At 41.4% G+C, this 17,046-nt stretch overlaps 1 protein-coding gene across 4 annotated transcripts in view; it reads right to left on the reverse strand.

Annotated features, from left to right (window-relative positions):
• The window catches only part of EEF2K (eukaryotic elongation factor 2 kinase), a 63,617-nt gene that overhangs the window by 33,776 nt on the left and 12,795 nt on the right, over positions 1-17,046 (reverse strand). For 2 of the 4 annotated variants that reach the window (XM_066576279.1, XM_066576277.1), the window contains exons 3-7: positions 11,920-11,970; positions 10,792-10,892; positions 4,278-4,338; positions 3,922-3,959; positions 322-493 (exon numbers count right to left, since the gene is read on the reverse strand). In XM_066576279.1, the coding sequence (XP_066432376.1) occupies positions 322-493; positions 3,922-3,959; positions 4,278-4,338; positions 10,792-10,892; positions 11,920-11,970 (423 nt within the window). The remainder of the gene's footprint in view (positions 1-321; positions 494-3,921; positions 3,960-4,277; positions 4,339-10,791; positions 10,893-11,919; positions 11,971-17,046) is intronic. The other 2 variants (XM_066576278.1, XM_066576280.1) reach the window with 1 other exon arrangement.

Genomic DNA, 17,046 nt, shown 5'->3' on the forward strand with positions numbered 1-17,046 from the left:
TGAGTTGTCCTCCTGTGGAAAGTATTCAATTATCTGTTCAGTCATTTCGGTATTATGTTGGTCTCCTACATAGGTAACGGGTGACAACCAGAGGCAACCATTAAATAGCACATAGGGATGGTCACCAAACTAACCACAGATCCTCAATGGCGTATAGCTCTGTAGGCCTACATGCCACTATGGCAACAAATTCTGGAATCTGTAGAGCACTTTACAGCAGCAGATGCTTAAAGGCAATGCAAAAAAATACAATGAAATCCTACAGCTTCGTACTTGTGTTGGCTGCTCATTATGTATCCACAGTTCATAAGCTGGTCCTACCTGCTTTGGTGGTTTGTGTCGGTTGTACTCCTCACCCCATAACTTGGCTTCCATTTGTAGTCGGACATCTTCAAAATACACATCTCTGTCAACGGTTTCTAAATAACGTTTGGCCACGTAATTGTAGGCACTTTTCCATTGCTGACTGTGCGAGAAGTTAGAGAGCTTCTTCCTAATACATAAATGAAAAGAAGCATTTACATACAATGGCAATGACAGACATGCAAACACAGTAACATATAATCACACAGAAGATCATGGAAAATATTCTTCCCACTTTCTCCGGGGTTGTGCTATTGCTTTTTAAGAGAAATGTTTTTTTGTTAATGTTCCCATTGATTTCAGCATAGATGCAAAATAGAAAAATGGGCGATGCAAAACACGTGTGGTAGGAGTACCCCAAAGAAAAGGCAAGGACCGTATCAGTAGAGCCACTATCATCTCTGCCTGCAGGGAGGACATTGGGATTATCATTACCCTCTAGAGTCACATGGAGATAAATCATTCCCAGGTGGACACAATGATAATACATGGCTCAAATGAAGAGAAAAAATCCAGGAATTTAAAGATAGAAAGAAATAACTAACCAATGTAATACTAGCTACATACTGGGGGTCTATTAACATAATGAATGGGAAAAAAAAAAAAAAAAAAATCACCGGATTGGCCCTTTAACCCTTTCCAATCCGATTTGTATCCTGGTTTTCTTACTCTTTCTGCCGTTATACAATGGCGCTATATGCTGGCTAAAGCCAGTACTGCATGTGGTGACACGTTGGATAGGCTCCAACAGCAGAAAGGCTGGCAATATACAGTAAGAGAACCCCGACGGACGTCTTTCAACATCGGAGCTGTACAGCCTTAAATCATAAATGTCTTAAGACGTCAGACAGTGGATTGGAGAGGGTGAAGGGTGATTTGTAAACACATGAAAGTAAAAAAACAAAAAAAAACAAAACCGCTATTCTTCCAGCTGCTGTCTGTTTGGCACAACTATAACTTCTGCCAAAAGCTAAAGGATTATGCATTCAAAGCTTACTGTACTTACTGCTGTTTGCTAGACAATACCAGCATTTTTCACAGACAGATCTAACCTTTAATCAAAAGCGTAAAATCTCCTGTGTGATCATACCCTTCAGCTGTTTTTAAACTATGTTATTTTGGCTTCAGGCCTCTTTCACACGTGCATCAGCGGTATCGGAACTACAAAAGCGCTGCGATATCGCAGCTTTGTACACGTGATTTTGTAGCGTCAGTGATGCTTTTTCTTGTGAAGAAATCTTGCATTGTATCGGTTACCAACGATAAAAATCGCGGGATTTTACCACAAGAAAGTTAATAGGACTCTCTATTAAAATCGCATAGCACCAAAGTCCCAAGTTTGTGCTATTCAATGCGATAAACTACGAGGCTCCATAGGGAAACATGGGCTACAAAAAAAACCCCGCAAATCGCGGCTGTGTACAGCATCCCGTGATTTTGTATGCTTGCAATGTAGCAGCCTACAAAACATCACTAATGTGAAAGAACCCATTGGAAAGCATGGGCTTCACATACATGCGACTTGTAGCGCTGTTGTAGCACTGTCGCATCGCAAGAAAAATCACACAATTTTGTCGCCCGTGTGAAAGCGGCCTCATGTTGAGCTTTTCTGCAGAGGGTTCCAGCTATGCTATTATGTCCTGAAAAAAACTAAAACTACTAAATGAACAGAAACAAAGTGAATTGGAGTCCAAAGTATACATCTTTGGACTCTGTTTGCCTCATTCAAATGCTCCAACTCATTCGCTCATTCACTCCTTCCAATGATTAATTGCTCAGTGTAAAAGGACCCGTAGTTGAACAGTGGCATAAGTGTATGTCAGACACTACTGTGTGGCTTATTCCTTGGAGAAAGCAAACAATAGGTTAAAATCCAAGTTGTTAATTCCTTATTTTCAGCGAGATACAGCTTTAAAATGTATCCGTGTACATAAAAAAATTAAACCATCGTAATGTTTTAAATAGAGATGAGCGAATGTACTCGGAAAAGCACTACTCGCTCGAGTAATTGGCTTTATCCGAGTATCGCTGTGCTCGGGTCTGAAGATTCGGGTGCCGGCACGGAGCGGGGAGCTGCAGGGGAGAGCGGGGAGGAACAGAGGTAAGATCTTTCTCTCCCTCTCTCCCGCCCGCTCCCCCCGCTGCGACTCACCTGTCAGCCGCAGCGGCACCCGAATCTTTAGACCCGAGCACAGCGATACTCGGATAAAGCCAATTACTCGAGCGAGTAGTGCTTATCCGAGTACGCTCGCTCATCTCTAGTTTTAAACTGTGAATGAGTTAGATTTCGTCAAATCCAACTTTATATAAAACGGTTGTCTTACAGTAGATAATCTATTATTTTGGGACCACTTTGACATCTGTGTTCTTACTTGGGGAAGATTTGGCCATCTAGACACTTGGGCCAGATTCACATGGGTGTATTTGCACACGCAAAATTTGGATGTGTAATATGCAGAGAATAGTAACCATTCATTCCAATGAGTTTGTTCCAATGCCAGTATTTTTCCATCACACTAAAAAAATTCAGCATGCTCTATTTTCCTGTGCATTTGTGCACTAAAAATCCCCATAGAAGTCAATGGGAGTGCGAAATTGCGCACAAAATACGCTGGCAGATGCGTGAAACACTGCGGAATTGTGCAAGAAAAAGAACACATCTGGAATTCTTGGACTAATTAGTCATTTCAATCGGTAAGTATTTTTTGGCCGCATGCAAATGAACATGCCTTGCGCTCTCGTGTGAATGTGGACTTACCCTGCAGTGGAAGTGTAGTATTATATAACTGCCATTCAAATGAATGGCTGTCCACTTAATGCACGGAGGACTCAAGTCCAATACTGCGGGTACCACTGCTCGCTAGCAGCTGTAGAACCTGGTTCATGGGTACAGCCCTGTGTTATAATTTTTGCATTCTGCAGTTAATCTACCCATACATATCAGATAGTTGTGAACAGCTATCTCCCAATACCCCCATACACATACACGTTCAACTGAATGTGCATGTATTTTGTATGTAGTGCGAGGATAAAGCGATTACCAGTCAACAGCGGCTTATCAGATAACAAAAAGGATTGGCTAGTAGAAATCCAACTACCCGATCCTTATCTGCCCAGACATCAGCCATCGGGGAAGAATCAGAGGGCTGTCATACACATCAATGCCGCCAACATCTAATGTGCATGGCCACCCTTATAATTTGCATTTCTACATCCCATATTTAGCTTGTATGTAACATGTTCTCATGAGGAAGTTCCTAGGCAACACAGATCAATTAGATTACAGAATCATTCTCCCGTTCCAGAGCTCCGGGGCACAATAACTGCATCTGTAAGCACTTCTGCACTATAATACATTATACATTCCCACGCTCATTACATTCCGAAATCTTTGTCAGGACATTTTTAAAGAGCTGCGGACGCTCAGCACACCCTATAAAAGTAACATGAGCACACGTCCCATTGCACATTCATACGCTGTGCCTGCAATACAGTAAATATAATAAAAACAGACAGGTTACACAGATAAGTAGACGGATACAGAAACCCTTTACTTACGTTCTGTAGCATTCCCTCATGGCACCACGTCCGAATGGCTAGAAGTAAAAAGCAATATTCGCTGTAAGATCTCGCTTCCTGTATTTATGACTACATACATTTTTGTAAATAACGTATTTCCAAGTGCAAATATGTCTTGTGGTTGTTTATAAGTGAACCCGTAACCCAACCGTGTACTTTGTACCGAAATCTAATATTAATTATTATGGATTTGCAATTCTCTGATGTTTTATGCAAAGTGACTTCAAATTGGAGTCCTATGCAAAGAGATTATCCCAAATTGCTCTCAAATTTGGCCTGTTGCCAACAACAGCTAATACAGGAGGAAGTAAGTAATAAGAAGAGAATGTACTTACCTGAGACGCCATCTTAATTAAAACATCATCCTGTACCCACTGGCCAGAGACGGCATTGTATCTACAGAGAGAAATATCAAAGTTATCTAAAAAGGTCCTAAATGCTAATTAATGATAGTTCATAATATCATGTTTATAAATACAATACATAAATTATACATACAAAAATACATTTTCAACTAGAAACTGTCACTTTCTAATTGAAGAGGTAATTTATAAATGGACTTAAACCCAACATTTGCCATTTTACGCCAAACAGGACTTTGTGGTGTGACTTTGGACACTTTGGAACAATACGTGATCTTTGCAGTGAATGTTTTACAGGTATTTGAGCGATTTTGACTATAACATGTTGCTGGTGATACAGCAGGGATCATGAAAGCATCTAACTACTCTAGCCTCAGTTTCTTCGGAAAACCCTTCTCAATCCCTCTCTTTTGTCACAAAGGAAAAATGGTGGAACAGGTTGCACAGTTATCGGAAGATGAAAATACACAAAATTTTCTTTAAAGGTGGTGTTTAAAGAAAAACAAAAAGGTTAGGAAAGTGCTCACCATGCTGTGAAAACATAAAAGGTGGCATACTTGGTTCAGCTGATCTGTCACTCCTGTCCTGACAGTTCCTGCTCCCATGTCCCCCTTTACTTCCTGCAGCAGTGACAACAGAGACATGTGATCGCTGCAGCCAGTCACTGGTTTGCTTCAGTCAGAGATTAGAAGCAATGATTACATGTCCCTATGTTGGGAAGCCATCTCTACAGGAAACAGGAAAAAATGAATGTCAGGGAATTGGGCCCCGTCATAACGGGGTCGATCAGGTGTGGGGTGGGGGGAATCAGATGAGACAAGCTTCACTTCTTTTATGTTGTCACAGGAGGCTGAGCAATTCAGGAACTCATAACACAAAAATACTTTTAGGATTAGTTTTTAAGTCTTCTAATTGGATCTTTGGGGGAAAAAACCCTGTATTAACCAATTCCACACCAAAATTCGGAAATGATTTTGTTGCAGATTTAGCTGCGGATTTCACTCATTGCATTGAAATGAATGAGGTCCATGGTTAAATATCCGCCAGGTAGCATGCAATATATTTGAAAAACTGGAAAAGGACTGCAATCCACGGTGGATTTTTTGCCACTGTGAATGAATGGGGTTAGATGAAACTTCATTCACTAATATTGTACTGTATTCAGTTGTAGAATTCCGGGGCCGATTCCGCACGTAGTACACGATGTGTGAAGTCGCGTAGTATGCAATTTCAATCTTGCTATTGTGGTCATATAACGCTGACATATGGCAAACTGTCATGTTGACTTATCAGTTTTATCGCTAAACCTAAAGTTAATTATTGCATAGTACACGGTGGAGGATCATATTTTGCTAACAGCTGTTGCTTGTGGTTATTGCATGGTTTTATATAACAGTGTATGTTGTAAATGTGTGTACATTTATTTATGCAGCGCATAGATGATATTTAGCAGTAACGGGTTTGCATGGACAGACTTCATATCAGTCAGCGCCATCCCTACTCTGTTCTATTCCTGGCCATTTAAGGTCTCTGAATGATGTTACTAGCGCAGCTGAGTCCTATATAAAAACAGAGCTATGTTTAGCGGAGTCTATGAGCATGGTCCCCATACAACACAACACTAATATAAGCCATAAATAATAATGCAGACATCTCCCTGTATACAGACTGCATAATAAATTATAACACCAGCAGTACAACAAGAAAAGTTGTGGAGCAGTTATGCAATAGATCTCAGCCAAGTGGGATATGCGTTCTTTTATGGATGATGTATGAACGATTCCAAATCTAGGTCTACCTGTCATGCAATTTGTATGTTCTCCCAATGTGTGCATGAGTTTTCACCAGGTACTCCAGTTTCCGCTTAAACTCCAAAAATTCAATGATAGGTGAATTTAGAGTGTGAGCCCACGTGGGGCAAAGACCAATGGCTTATGTACCATAGAGCTAGACCATGCTACTGCTATGGGGCCGTTGGAGATAGCTCGGATTACACTATCCCTCTTGCTACCAAGTATCAAGACTGCATGCAGGACCTTCCTCCAAAAAGGAATTGCATTGTTAGCAAACAAGGAGGTGGAGAATAATAATAATAATCTTTATTTGTATAGCGCCAACATATTCCGCAGCGCTTTATTAGCCCAGGGTCATTTTAAAGAGCATGGAATAGGAAACAAACATGAGGACTTTTTGTCCTGAGTGGCAAAATTGGACACCATAATAGGGGCCCATTTAAGGCTTTGCTATGGAGTCCTATCAATTTTATGTACGCCATTGACAGAGACCAATGTAATTGCTAATCTCTGTACATCGTGGAACATATCTGTGGTATAGAAGTGTACAAAATTAAATTAGATGTTTTTATTAAGATTTCAGCATATAAAAACTAACTACACATATAAACCTCCCAAAAGCCAGATGAACCCTATTGTAGTCAGTGGGGTCAATCTGGCATGTACAGAATCCAGCGCTTCCGGTACTTGTTTGACTCCAATAGCCAAACAGAGGAAATGATACCGGGTAGTATAGGAGATGTAAATATGGCCTAACCTGAACATGCCATGAAAGTCAATTAAACGTCCTTAAATGCATTTTAGAACAAAGAACCTAAATTGCATGATTACAGTTACTATTGGACTCTAATTAATAGACTGCTAATGACAGTTTGATTACTGCATGCATTTATTCTCAACACAGGAATTATGGCACCACAGAGCATTACATCAAATACATTCTTCTATACTGGTAATTGGATTGGCACCTGGTAGTACACGAACACTAATTGCTAGCCATTAATTATTTTATTACACTTATGCTTTGCCAAGAACCTTAAATCAATCATTATATTCCAGTATCCAATTCTCATGAGTTCTGAAGAAGCTGCACACTATAGATGTAGCAGAGCGACATGTGTCATTTAAAGGGGTTGTCCAGCCCTGAAGTATTGATGCCCTATGCTCAATATAGCTCATCAACAGTTGATCAAAGTCGGTTCACTACCTAGGACCCTCGCCGATTAGCTGTTCATTGGGCATTTGTGCTCATGCACGGAGCAGATTTCTTCAGCAAGCAAACAGCTCTGTTTTCATTGCAGTGGCCAGGCATGGCATTGCAAACCAAGTTCCCATTCATTTACTGAGAAATTTGCTTGTAATACCAAGCCTTACCACTGAATGGAAACAGAGCTGTCCGATACCTGCAGAAATCAGCTCAGTGTATGAACACATCGGCCCAGAGAATAGCTGATCAAGAAGGATCCAGGGCAGTAGATGCCTACTCCTCTACTATTGATGGCCTAACCTAAGGATGGACCATTAATAGTTCACAACTAAACAACCCCTTTAACTCTTCAAAACTGCTTATGTGCATAACTGTATTAGTGCAACATGATAGTTCTTGCAGTAGTTTAACCTACAAGCATATATAAAAGTACAAAAATGACATTGTGATATCAGCAAGCATTATGACCAACTCATTTTTTTGCTGCATTTGGCAAACTCAGCTTTACAGCTGTATAGTAAGAGTACCTAAAATCACAAAAGAAATGTGACAAGTGTTGCATTTCAAGAGCTGGTATCCTTTTCCTAGTTGACTCCACACGTATGTTACTTTGGTAACTGTAAGACTACGTGTCATAAAGAAGCCTTCCAAACTTACTGAGAACATTCCTGGAACTCTACCAGGTTTCTAAGAGCATGAGACAGGGGGGCATAAAATCTGAGCACAGTGCTGGACTTGAATAGTAATTGCAGGCTATGATCAAAACACACTATTCAGCACAACAGCATTCAGAACTGTAGAGCATATAATGTACACTCAATGTAAAAAATAATCCCTCCCCTAGGAGTTGTCGGAATCCAATGAAACTTTCTGTGTGTGATTGCAGCTTTGATATAAGTGATTACAATATCAGAGCAAAAGGATTATTTATTGTGGAGAACTGAACACTTGTAGGCAGGCTCCAGGCTGTTGTACCACCTCTAGCTTGGATACAAAATGTGATACAGATGGGCATGGAGGCTCTAGTACCCTGTTGTACCACCTCTAGCTTGGATACAAGATGTGATACAGGCAAGCATGGAGGCATACAGGCTCCATATGATATCTGCGGCATATCAGTCCACATTTGCTGTAAGTGAGCCTCTAGATCTAGCAAACTCATAGGCTGTCGAAGTCGGGGTCCCAGATGGTCCCATATATGTTGTACTGGCGATAAATCTGGCGGCCACGGAAGTGTGACAATGTTGTGGAAACATCCCTGTGACCCCCTTGTGTGTGCGGCCGACCATTATCCTGCTGAAAAATGCCTCTTGGAAGCCCTGGCATGGGAGGAACACACGTGGCTACAGGATGTCCTGTACATATCGTTGAGCTATCGTTGTCCCTCATACTACTACTAAGGGGGCCGACTGTCGTATACGATGGACCCCCAGACCATCACACCAGCAGTGGGGGCAGTCTGTTGCTCCACAACAAAGGTAGGAATTGAGGTGATCACTGATAAGCCTCCTAATATGAACAAGATAGTTGTCAGTGCCCAAACTAAACCTGGATTCATCACTGAAGACAACCCGGTTCCATTCTGTAGCAGTCCAGTTTCATCGTTCACGATTCCACTGCAAATAGAGGCGATGGTGGATGGGTGTCAGAGTCAGTGCACGTAATATGACCAAATGTCCTTCAGCCAAGCGCCTGGTTCTGATGGACACAGGGGGCTGTAACGATGGTGCCAACTGTCTCTGGATGACGGATAATGAAACAGTTGGAGCTGCTCGTGCTTTTCGAACAATCAGATGATCTCCATTACTGGTGGTCTGTTGAGGGTGTCCTGACCCTGCTCGCCTTGTGCATATGCTCTTTCATATCTACTGGTCCCAACACCTCCTAACAGTCTGGTCAGAACGGCTCGGTGGCAGCAATTTGTCGATACAACCATCCAGCTTCTAGCAGCCCAATAATGCGCCCCTCTCAGACTCTGGTAACGGGGTGAAATCTCTTCTCTGCGTCGTAGAGGCATCTAGTGGTCAACAAGCTCTACACAAGTGGAAGAAGAGGTCACTACACACAAGGAGCCTTCAAGAGCCTTTTTATAGGCCAAGGGGGGAACCACTTTTAGGGCCTCAGGTGACAAGACTGTTCATCTAATCGCATAACAACAGTTTTTTTGGACAATGGGTGTACATTCATTCTCGTAGACAACAATCTGTTAACATGATGAGCACAGGGAAATCTATCCAGAAGACCACCTCTTTGAGAAGACCAGCCATTTATCTAGAGAACATTTCCAGTGACTGATTTCAGTTCCAGTATATATGCATACTGACCACTTTCTGAGATGACTCCCTTTAGAATTCCCATGTAATTTTGTGTAGTTTTTTTTAAGCTATTTAATTGAATATGCATTAATGAAACACTACAGGTCAGAATTGTACGATGGCGCCTTGACAAAAGAGGGAGAACCTGAAGGCATTGTTCCATCAGGGACAACCCCTTTCAGAATCCGACCCCTGGGCAAAAATAGTTGACCACTTCAGTTCCTACTCCCCACACCTCCAAAAAATTGCTGGCACAGCTAGCCAGGCATTTTTCCTGAAATGCATCATTATGTGATGACCATTCACATGAATGGTCATCATATAATACAGGGACAGCTCAAAGTTCGTCAAAAGTGGGAGTGACTCTTACAGAGCAGCTCTCCAGTCTGGCTCTAAGACAGGGTCCCAAGTGGGGGACCCCATGCTATAACATTCATATGCCCTAGTAGAGAATATGAACCAGAATTATGTTCTTGGCACAACCTCTTTAGGGTTGTAACTAGTTTGGTTCAGGCGAAATAGGGGTGTGAAGTCTAATTCCCTAGTTCTCACCTTTAACCCTCACAAGGAGGTTGTCTAGCAATGCGGCACACCCTCCAAGAAGACGCAGGATGCCACTGGAGCTGGGAGCAGGGAGTGCAGTATGCGGAGACTACATAGATGGGTTGCTTGGAATCAGGGAACCATACTAAGATTTGTGATCAGATCATTGATAGAATGCTGAAAACTTTGTTCTGGGACTTCATTGGGATCACAAGTCCATTGGTGCCATATTTTGGCATGTATAAAGAAGCATATCAGTGGTTGATGTAACTTGTAAACCTATTTAGCGCCTGAAAAGGGGCCATAGTGCTCCACTTCCTTGTTAATGAGATATAGCATTCGAAAGGGAAAAAGCTGCAGTACCAGGCACAACCACTGCAAAATGTATGGCACTTTGCCTAGCAAACAGTGAAGCTGATATGGCACTCATAAGTTGGTCAGTGGTGGAGCTGAGAGTCAGGCCCCAGCCAATCTGATATTGATGGCCTGTTCTATGGATAAGGTGATTTAAAAAGGACCCTGCTAGTAAGACATTACCCTGGACATATTAACCTCAAGGGTGACTAAGCTCTTATAATATTATACAATATTTCCCAGCCACGGCTCTGAACACATGGGCTGTTACGGACCTGTGTCGGGTTGCATGCTCTGTATCTATGTCTTCCAGGTGAAACTCTGCCCAAGGATCAGGCATCTGCTTGGCTTTCTGGATGGCATTTTTCCAGGCCTCCTGTGGAAGGCAGATAATATTTGTGTTAGCTTGAATTAAGAGGAGTACAAAGAAATGAGGATGAAAATTCCATGTTATTACATATGTGACTGCTGGTAATGAATGTCATATGGTAGCAAATTGCAACATTAAAAGGGACTGTCCACTTTCTATCATTAAAGAATTATTAATTACAGGGTTTGCTGCTTAGATTTTAAGAAGTCAGCTATAATCTGTGGAGGAATCTGACAAAAACAGCAAGTGCTCATTTTTCCTGCAGCGCCTCTACAGTAACAATGAGGCATTACATAGTTCGCACTGAAGTCAGTGGGCTGTCTGTATAACGTTTGGCATGACAGGTCCTCCAAAGCAAGGTATGTTCTTTATAGTTGTCCTCAACTTTGGCTAATACATGAGGGGCCTGAATGTGTGACCCCTCTCTATTAACATAGAATGTAATATCTGAACATAGGTTTTATAAAGCAGACAACCCCTTTAGGCAAAGCTAGATTAATGCAAAATGCTTTTATGGCTGTTTTTAATCAGTACTGTATATGCACCATCAGCAATAGCCACCCTAGCATACAGTCATATACATACTTGTGATCTAACTGCGTGGATGTAGAACTACTCAGAAAGTATTAGGGGAGCGTTGGCTGCATTATCCTGATCAGCAGAATATATATACACCGTATATAATAATAGGTGGATAATATGGCTATATGATACATTCACAGTTCATTCGTGTGGTGTTAGGAGACATGGAATGCATGATATTATGGGAAGCACAATCCATTATTTGTAAAGTCACAGTATATAGATGCGAAAAGGAAGCAGCTAATTATCGTCAAGGTGCAAATTTTCTGTGCTTAAAATAAATAGTAAGTGCAATGTACTTGTCGAATGATTAACACAATATCCAATCAGGTGCAATGAGAAAATACAGATTATATATTAAATGAAGATATATAGAAATAGAGGAAGAATTTAGCACAGAAAATTAGGTACCAAAGTAGGGATACAATGTCCAAGTTCAAAGTACACATACCCGACCTCGATCAGTCAAGCAGCCATGCTTACTATAGCGTTGTTTGTCATTCTAGGGAATGCATGAAAAGCATTACTGGACCATCACCCAAAGCAAACTGTATAGCACAAACAGAGCAAACAAACACAATACAAGTATAGCACCTATAATATCCACTGCAATACTTCACATGTGAGACAAGATGTACAGAATTCGTTCAGCCTAACACTGGCATTGAAAGGAAGCACGACCCAATTGTTGTTTCTAATCCGTATTGTAAATTCTTTCAACTGTTAGCAGCAGCCAATTCCACTTTGTGCACAGAAGTAATCTCCCCGTGTCGGTAGCCACTTCCTCATCATGGTGCAAGCCTGATTATATAGTTGGCCAAGCAGAGAAAGCTTCAAAGGACACCAGGAAGGAAGTGAATTTAGATAAAGGGGTTGTGTGATAAAAAAAAAAATTATATATAATGGCTGCCCATGGGATGAAACAAAAAAAAGAGGGCATACACATCCATCTTCGGCCTCCTGTTACACGGCTGAGCGCCTCCCGTGGCCCCATCCTCAACACCCAGTGCGGATATCCTTCGTAGGTCACGTGACAGCTGTAGCTAATCGAAGACTGCAACATCACTGTCCTGAACGCCTGGCATCATGGAGCACAGGATGTGAGCGATGATGTCAGGAGTTCGGACGGCGAGTATGGCCTCTTTTTTTTTTGTTTATACCATAGCTGTGAGTTGTTTGTTTTTTTTGTAACCACACAACCCCTATAAGGCGCTATTTTCACATCAGTGTTCCGCCCTAAGTGCAGAAAAACTGAAAAAAACATCCTGTAAAATTCCCATTGATCTCAGTGGAACCTTTTCTTCTCAGTTTGCCTCCATTCCACTTGGCTTTTGGCTATTTGACGGAAAAAAGATGGACCTACAGGACTTTTTCGTCCTTTTTGGCCACGTGATGCGTGCTAACTCACTGGAAACAGTACTGATGCTTGGCAAAGTCAATGGAAAGAGAAGATCAGGACAACAAAGAACAAGATGGCTAGATACAATCAGGGCCACCACGAACATGTCAATCCTAGAACTGAAAGAAGCGGTGAAAGACAGAAATGCGTGGCAAACATTGATCCATGCAGTGACCGAAGGTTGGATGCAACTAAACTGATAATCATCATCATCAAATAAGAACAACCAAATGGAATGGAGCTAGGTTTTTTTTTTTTTTTTTGCATATTAACCCTTTCCAATCCACTGTCTGACGTCTAAAGACATTCTGATTGACGGCTGTACAGCTCTGATGTCGGAAGACGTCCGGCAAGGTATTCTTACTGTAGATTACTGGCCGCTCTTTTGTTGGGGGCCTCTCCAGCATATCCCATACCGCAGCACTGGCTCTAGCCAGCAGATGGTGCAATTGTATAATGGTATGAACAGGAAGCCCCCTAGAAAACCCTGAATCCAAAATTGGATTGCAAAGGGTTAAACAATGCTGTTAATGGCGAAGGACAAATACGTTAACTATTCAGTTTGTACGAGTCTATGCTTCCATTCAGTGGATCCATTGGATACAAATGTACATGAAAGGTAAACGGCTGAGATATATTTCAAACAAGAAAAAAAATGTATCCATTAAAAACTGATCGGAATGTCAAACTGAAGCAAATAGAAATTATTTATTTTATGGATCTGGCAAAATAAAAAAACAGAATTGTTTGCTTTCGTTAGTTATCCAATATTTTGGTTTTGGGAAAAGAAAATAGACAGGAGGATAGGCGGATTTCTGCTGTGACAAGCTGACTCAGAAAGATGATGGCATCGACTCTTTCACATGAGACAGCTCATTTGCAAACTAGGTGGGCAATCTTCAGATTACAGTTTCTGGTGAACCTAAAAGGTTTCTTTTGTGTACAACTCATTAGACTAATTAGCCATTTCAACGGCTGGGAGCATTGGTGCACATTGTCTTGCACGTGCAAAACATGCCGACGCGCTTGCAAAAAAGGAACGTAGTTGGCTACACTTTGCTAAATGGTGAAATAAAACGTATCCATATGTATATTGCCCAAAATATACCAAAAGAAGGATCCTTTGATATACATGGAGAGCCCTTATCTGCAATGTACATATTTGGCATGTATATCAGGAGGATTTTCCAGTGTCTCTACTACATATGTGCTACAAATGAGGTGAGAAGTTAGCCTTACGTATTTTTCCATGTTTTGCACTGAAAAATTCTAAAAAATGTAAATGCAGAATATATTGTGGCTAGGTATCATAATTGTAGACTACAAGTATTTTATGTTTTTTGCTTAAGTGATATCTTTGCAGAGAAAAGCAGATCTCTCCAACAGATTTCATGTCAGTAGAGCTGAAGGAAGATTACATCTTCTACTCATATTCCTAACCGCAGTGCTACAAGTACATGACTCTAGGGAGATGATTTCACTAATCTTACAATGCTAAACCATTTAGGGCAATTAAGATATATTGTAAGGCTACAAATTATACTTCTTCCAAGGAAGGTTTCTGCTTTGTAGCATAGAAGAAGGTGGGGGTAGTGTCAGTATGGTGGTTAATTACAGGCAGTGCAAGCAGCTAATCCCCAGTTATTACAGGCCTGCATTGTGCATCATCACACACAGCTAATCTACTGCCTGAGTTGTATAGGAGTAGAAAAAAATAGGAATTTCTATATATTTCACACGTTGAGAACGTATGTGATCAAGTAGGACAACCCCAACTATATGCGCTATTAGGAAATATGGACTTTAGGGGACCCTGCTCTGGAGGACAAGGTTGTCCGCAGCTTCCTTTGGCAACAACAGCTGGTTGCAAGAGGTTTCTCACCAGATCAGATCTACTTGGGGTTGTGTATCAGATTCTTAGTTTGTGTAATGCTGTTACATGCACCTCTCACTGAAACTACCTAGTGGGGGATATAGACACTCCTATCACAGTTACTGATGATGATCACACTGCTCCTGTCGCACAGTTATAATAGAGGAGATCACAGCTCATCCTCCTCAGTGTATACGTATGGCCTGTAGCTTATTTAGTTGAATATAGAAAGTAATGATAATTAAACTATTCCCTCAGCAGACAGAAGAGTATAAACTTAGCTAATGCTGTGCTGATGCATCATGGGATTGATGTGAAACTGAAAGTAATACATCTCAGCCTCAAGATGGTGACGGATACTCATCAGACAGGAGGCTGCACTGCATCGAAGACAATGCAATATACAGAGGAGCCTTACAGAGTGTGACAGTCAATCAGGTGAGGGAAGCAGGGATGAAAAAATGCATTTTCGCTGTAGTGGCCCTTTAAAATGTGCACATGTTACGGAGTAGGACCACGTGATCGTGTATCCATTTAGGGACATAATTAAATGAAATGAGGTGAGCTTCTACAGATGGATGTAAATGTATACTAAGCATACTGTCCATGTATATTCTTTTATGGTGCAAAACCTTCTGTACAAATATGTCTGCCTTCACAATCAGGTCAGTGGAGAACGTACATGCAGATAAACAGAGCAGCTCTGAGCTTCGGTCCTAGTACAATGATAGTGTGATGAATGGGATCTTGTGAATAGGGATGGGAATGTATATGAAGGCAGGGGAGGCTGCAGAGCAGAAGCCGGTTCTGACTAGCTGTACTTGGTAAATCCCTTTCTGCTTCAGTAACCCTTGCATGCCCAAACCCATTCCACTTAGGGCATCACCAACAGAATGGAGTACTTGGGAGAGCAAAGTAGCTTTAGCCCATGCTTACAAATACAATGCAACATTTTGTATCTTGTACATTTTACAGAATGAGTGCAGCGCGCCCAAATAATGCAAATCATGTGTTTATATTTGAAAATCTATAATAAGTTATTAAAAAATAGCTTAAATAACAATCTCCTTTAACATGATTGGAGTCTCTTCCTTTACCAGCCTGAGCCCAGCTTCACAAGAGCGTAATTGCGCATGCAGTATGCAGAGAATAGAACTCATTGATTTCAATTGGTTCCTTCACATTTCCGTATTTTGCAAGCCCATTTTGGTTGTGCCAAAAATAAGAACTTGCTCTATTTTTCTGCATATTTGCGCCCCAAAGGTCTCCATAGAAGTCAACAGGGGTTCACAAACGTGTGCGCAATACACTATGTAATTGCTCTATTTTTTTGTGCAACCAAAATGCGCATGCAAAAATACGGAAACGTGAAAGAGCCCATTTAAATCAATTGGTTCTATTCTCTGCATATTGCATGCACAAATACGCCCGTGTGAAGCCGGCCTTAGAAGTCCACGTGCGATGTAAGTGGTGAGCAGCTCCTATAACAAGACATGAAGACAATGTATAGAAGACATCTGAAGGTCACTGATGGCCTGCAGCATATAGTTATTGGATTAGAGCGTCTAGTTTGGCTGGGAAGTTGTGAACACACGGACTTCTAATTTCTGATAATCTAAAAATAAATTATTCAGAATTCACTTTCTGCAGACGGTTTGTTGTGCTAAAAGTAATTAGGTGATCGCCACACCCGGGGTTAATAGTGATGCATGCAGCTCTGCTCCACAAGACCTGTCACATGTCATCTAACCAACCAGGCACATGCATTTTGATCAATGTGCTGTGCAAACAGATATTAATTTATGCCATAAGTAATAAGTTTACATGGTAAGGGTGCATGATGGGCATTGTGTATTTTTCAGATCATGCTCACACAGGTGATAGGCACGATGGGGGTCTGTGTACATGCTCACGTAAGCACACGGTTGTATTATTTATGGGCCCGTATTTTATATCGGTGTGCCTAAGACTTCAAGAAAACAAGTGACATGTTCTGTTACTGAATGATTACCCCCTAGAAGTAGTCTTATTATGCCAGCATAGGACGGCAAACATATTGCCTCCAGCTGTGTAATACAGAACCAGAGGGACTCCGTGTTCCATCATATAGGCAAAAAGCTTTGTTGTGTATATGAGGTCAAACGCTGCTCATACATTTTGATCACTGTTGGCCAAATTGTCATTTAGCCAACAGCTATCTTGCTCCCCTACACGCATGCTTACTTTGGCCAAGCGTGGATGCTTTGTCAATAAATAGAGTGGGGAAAAGTTGCTGCCAGGGCGGCTTATCTCCCCAAGAATAAATC

The sequence above is a fragment of the Eleutherodactylus coqui genome, chromosome 8 (assembly GCF_035609145.1).
Source record: "Eleutherodactylus coqui strain aEleCoq1 chromosome 8, aEleCoq1.hap1, whole genome shotgun sequence".
NCBI classification, from domain to species: domain Eukaryota; kingdom Metazoa; phylum Chordata; class Amphibia; order Anura; family Eleutherodactylidae; genus Eleutherodactylus; species Eleutherodactylus coqui.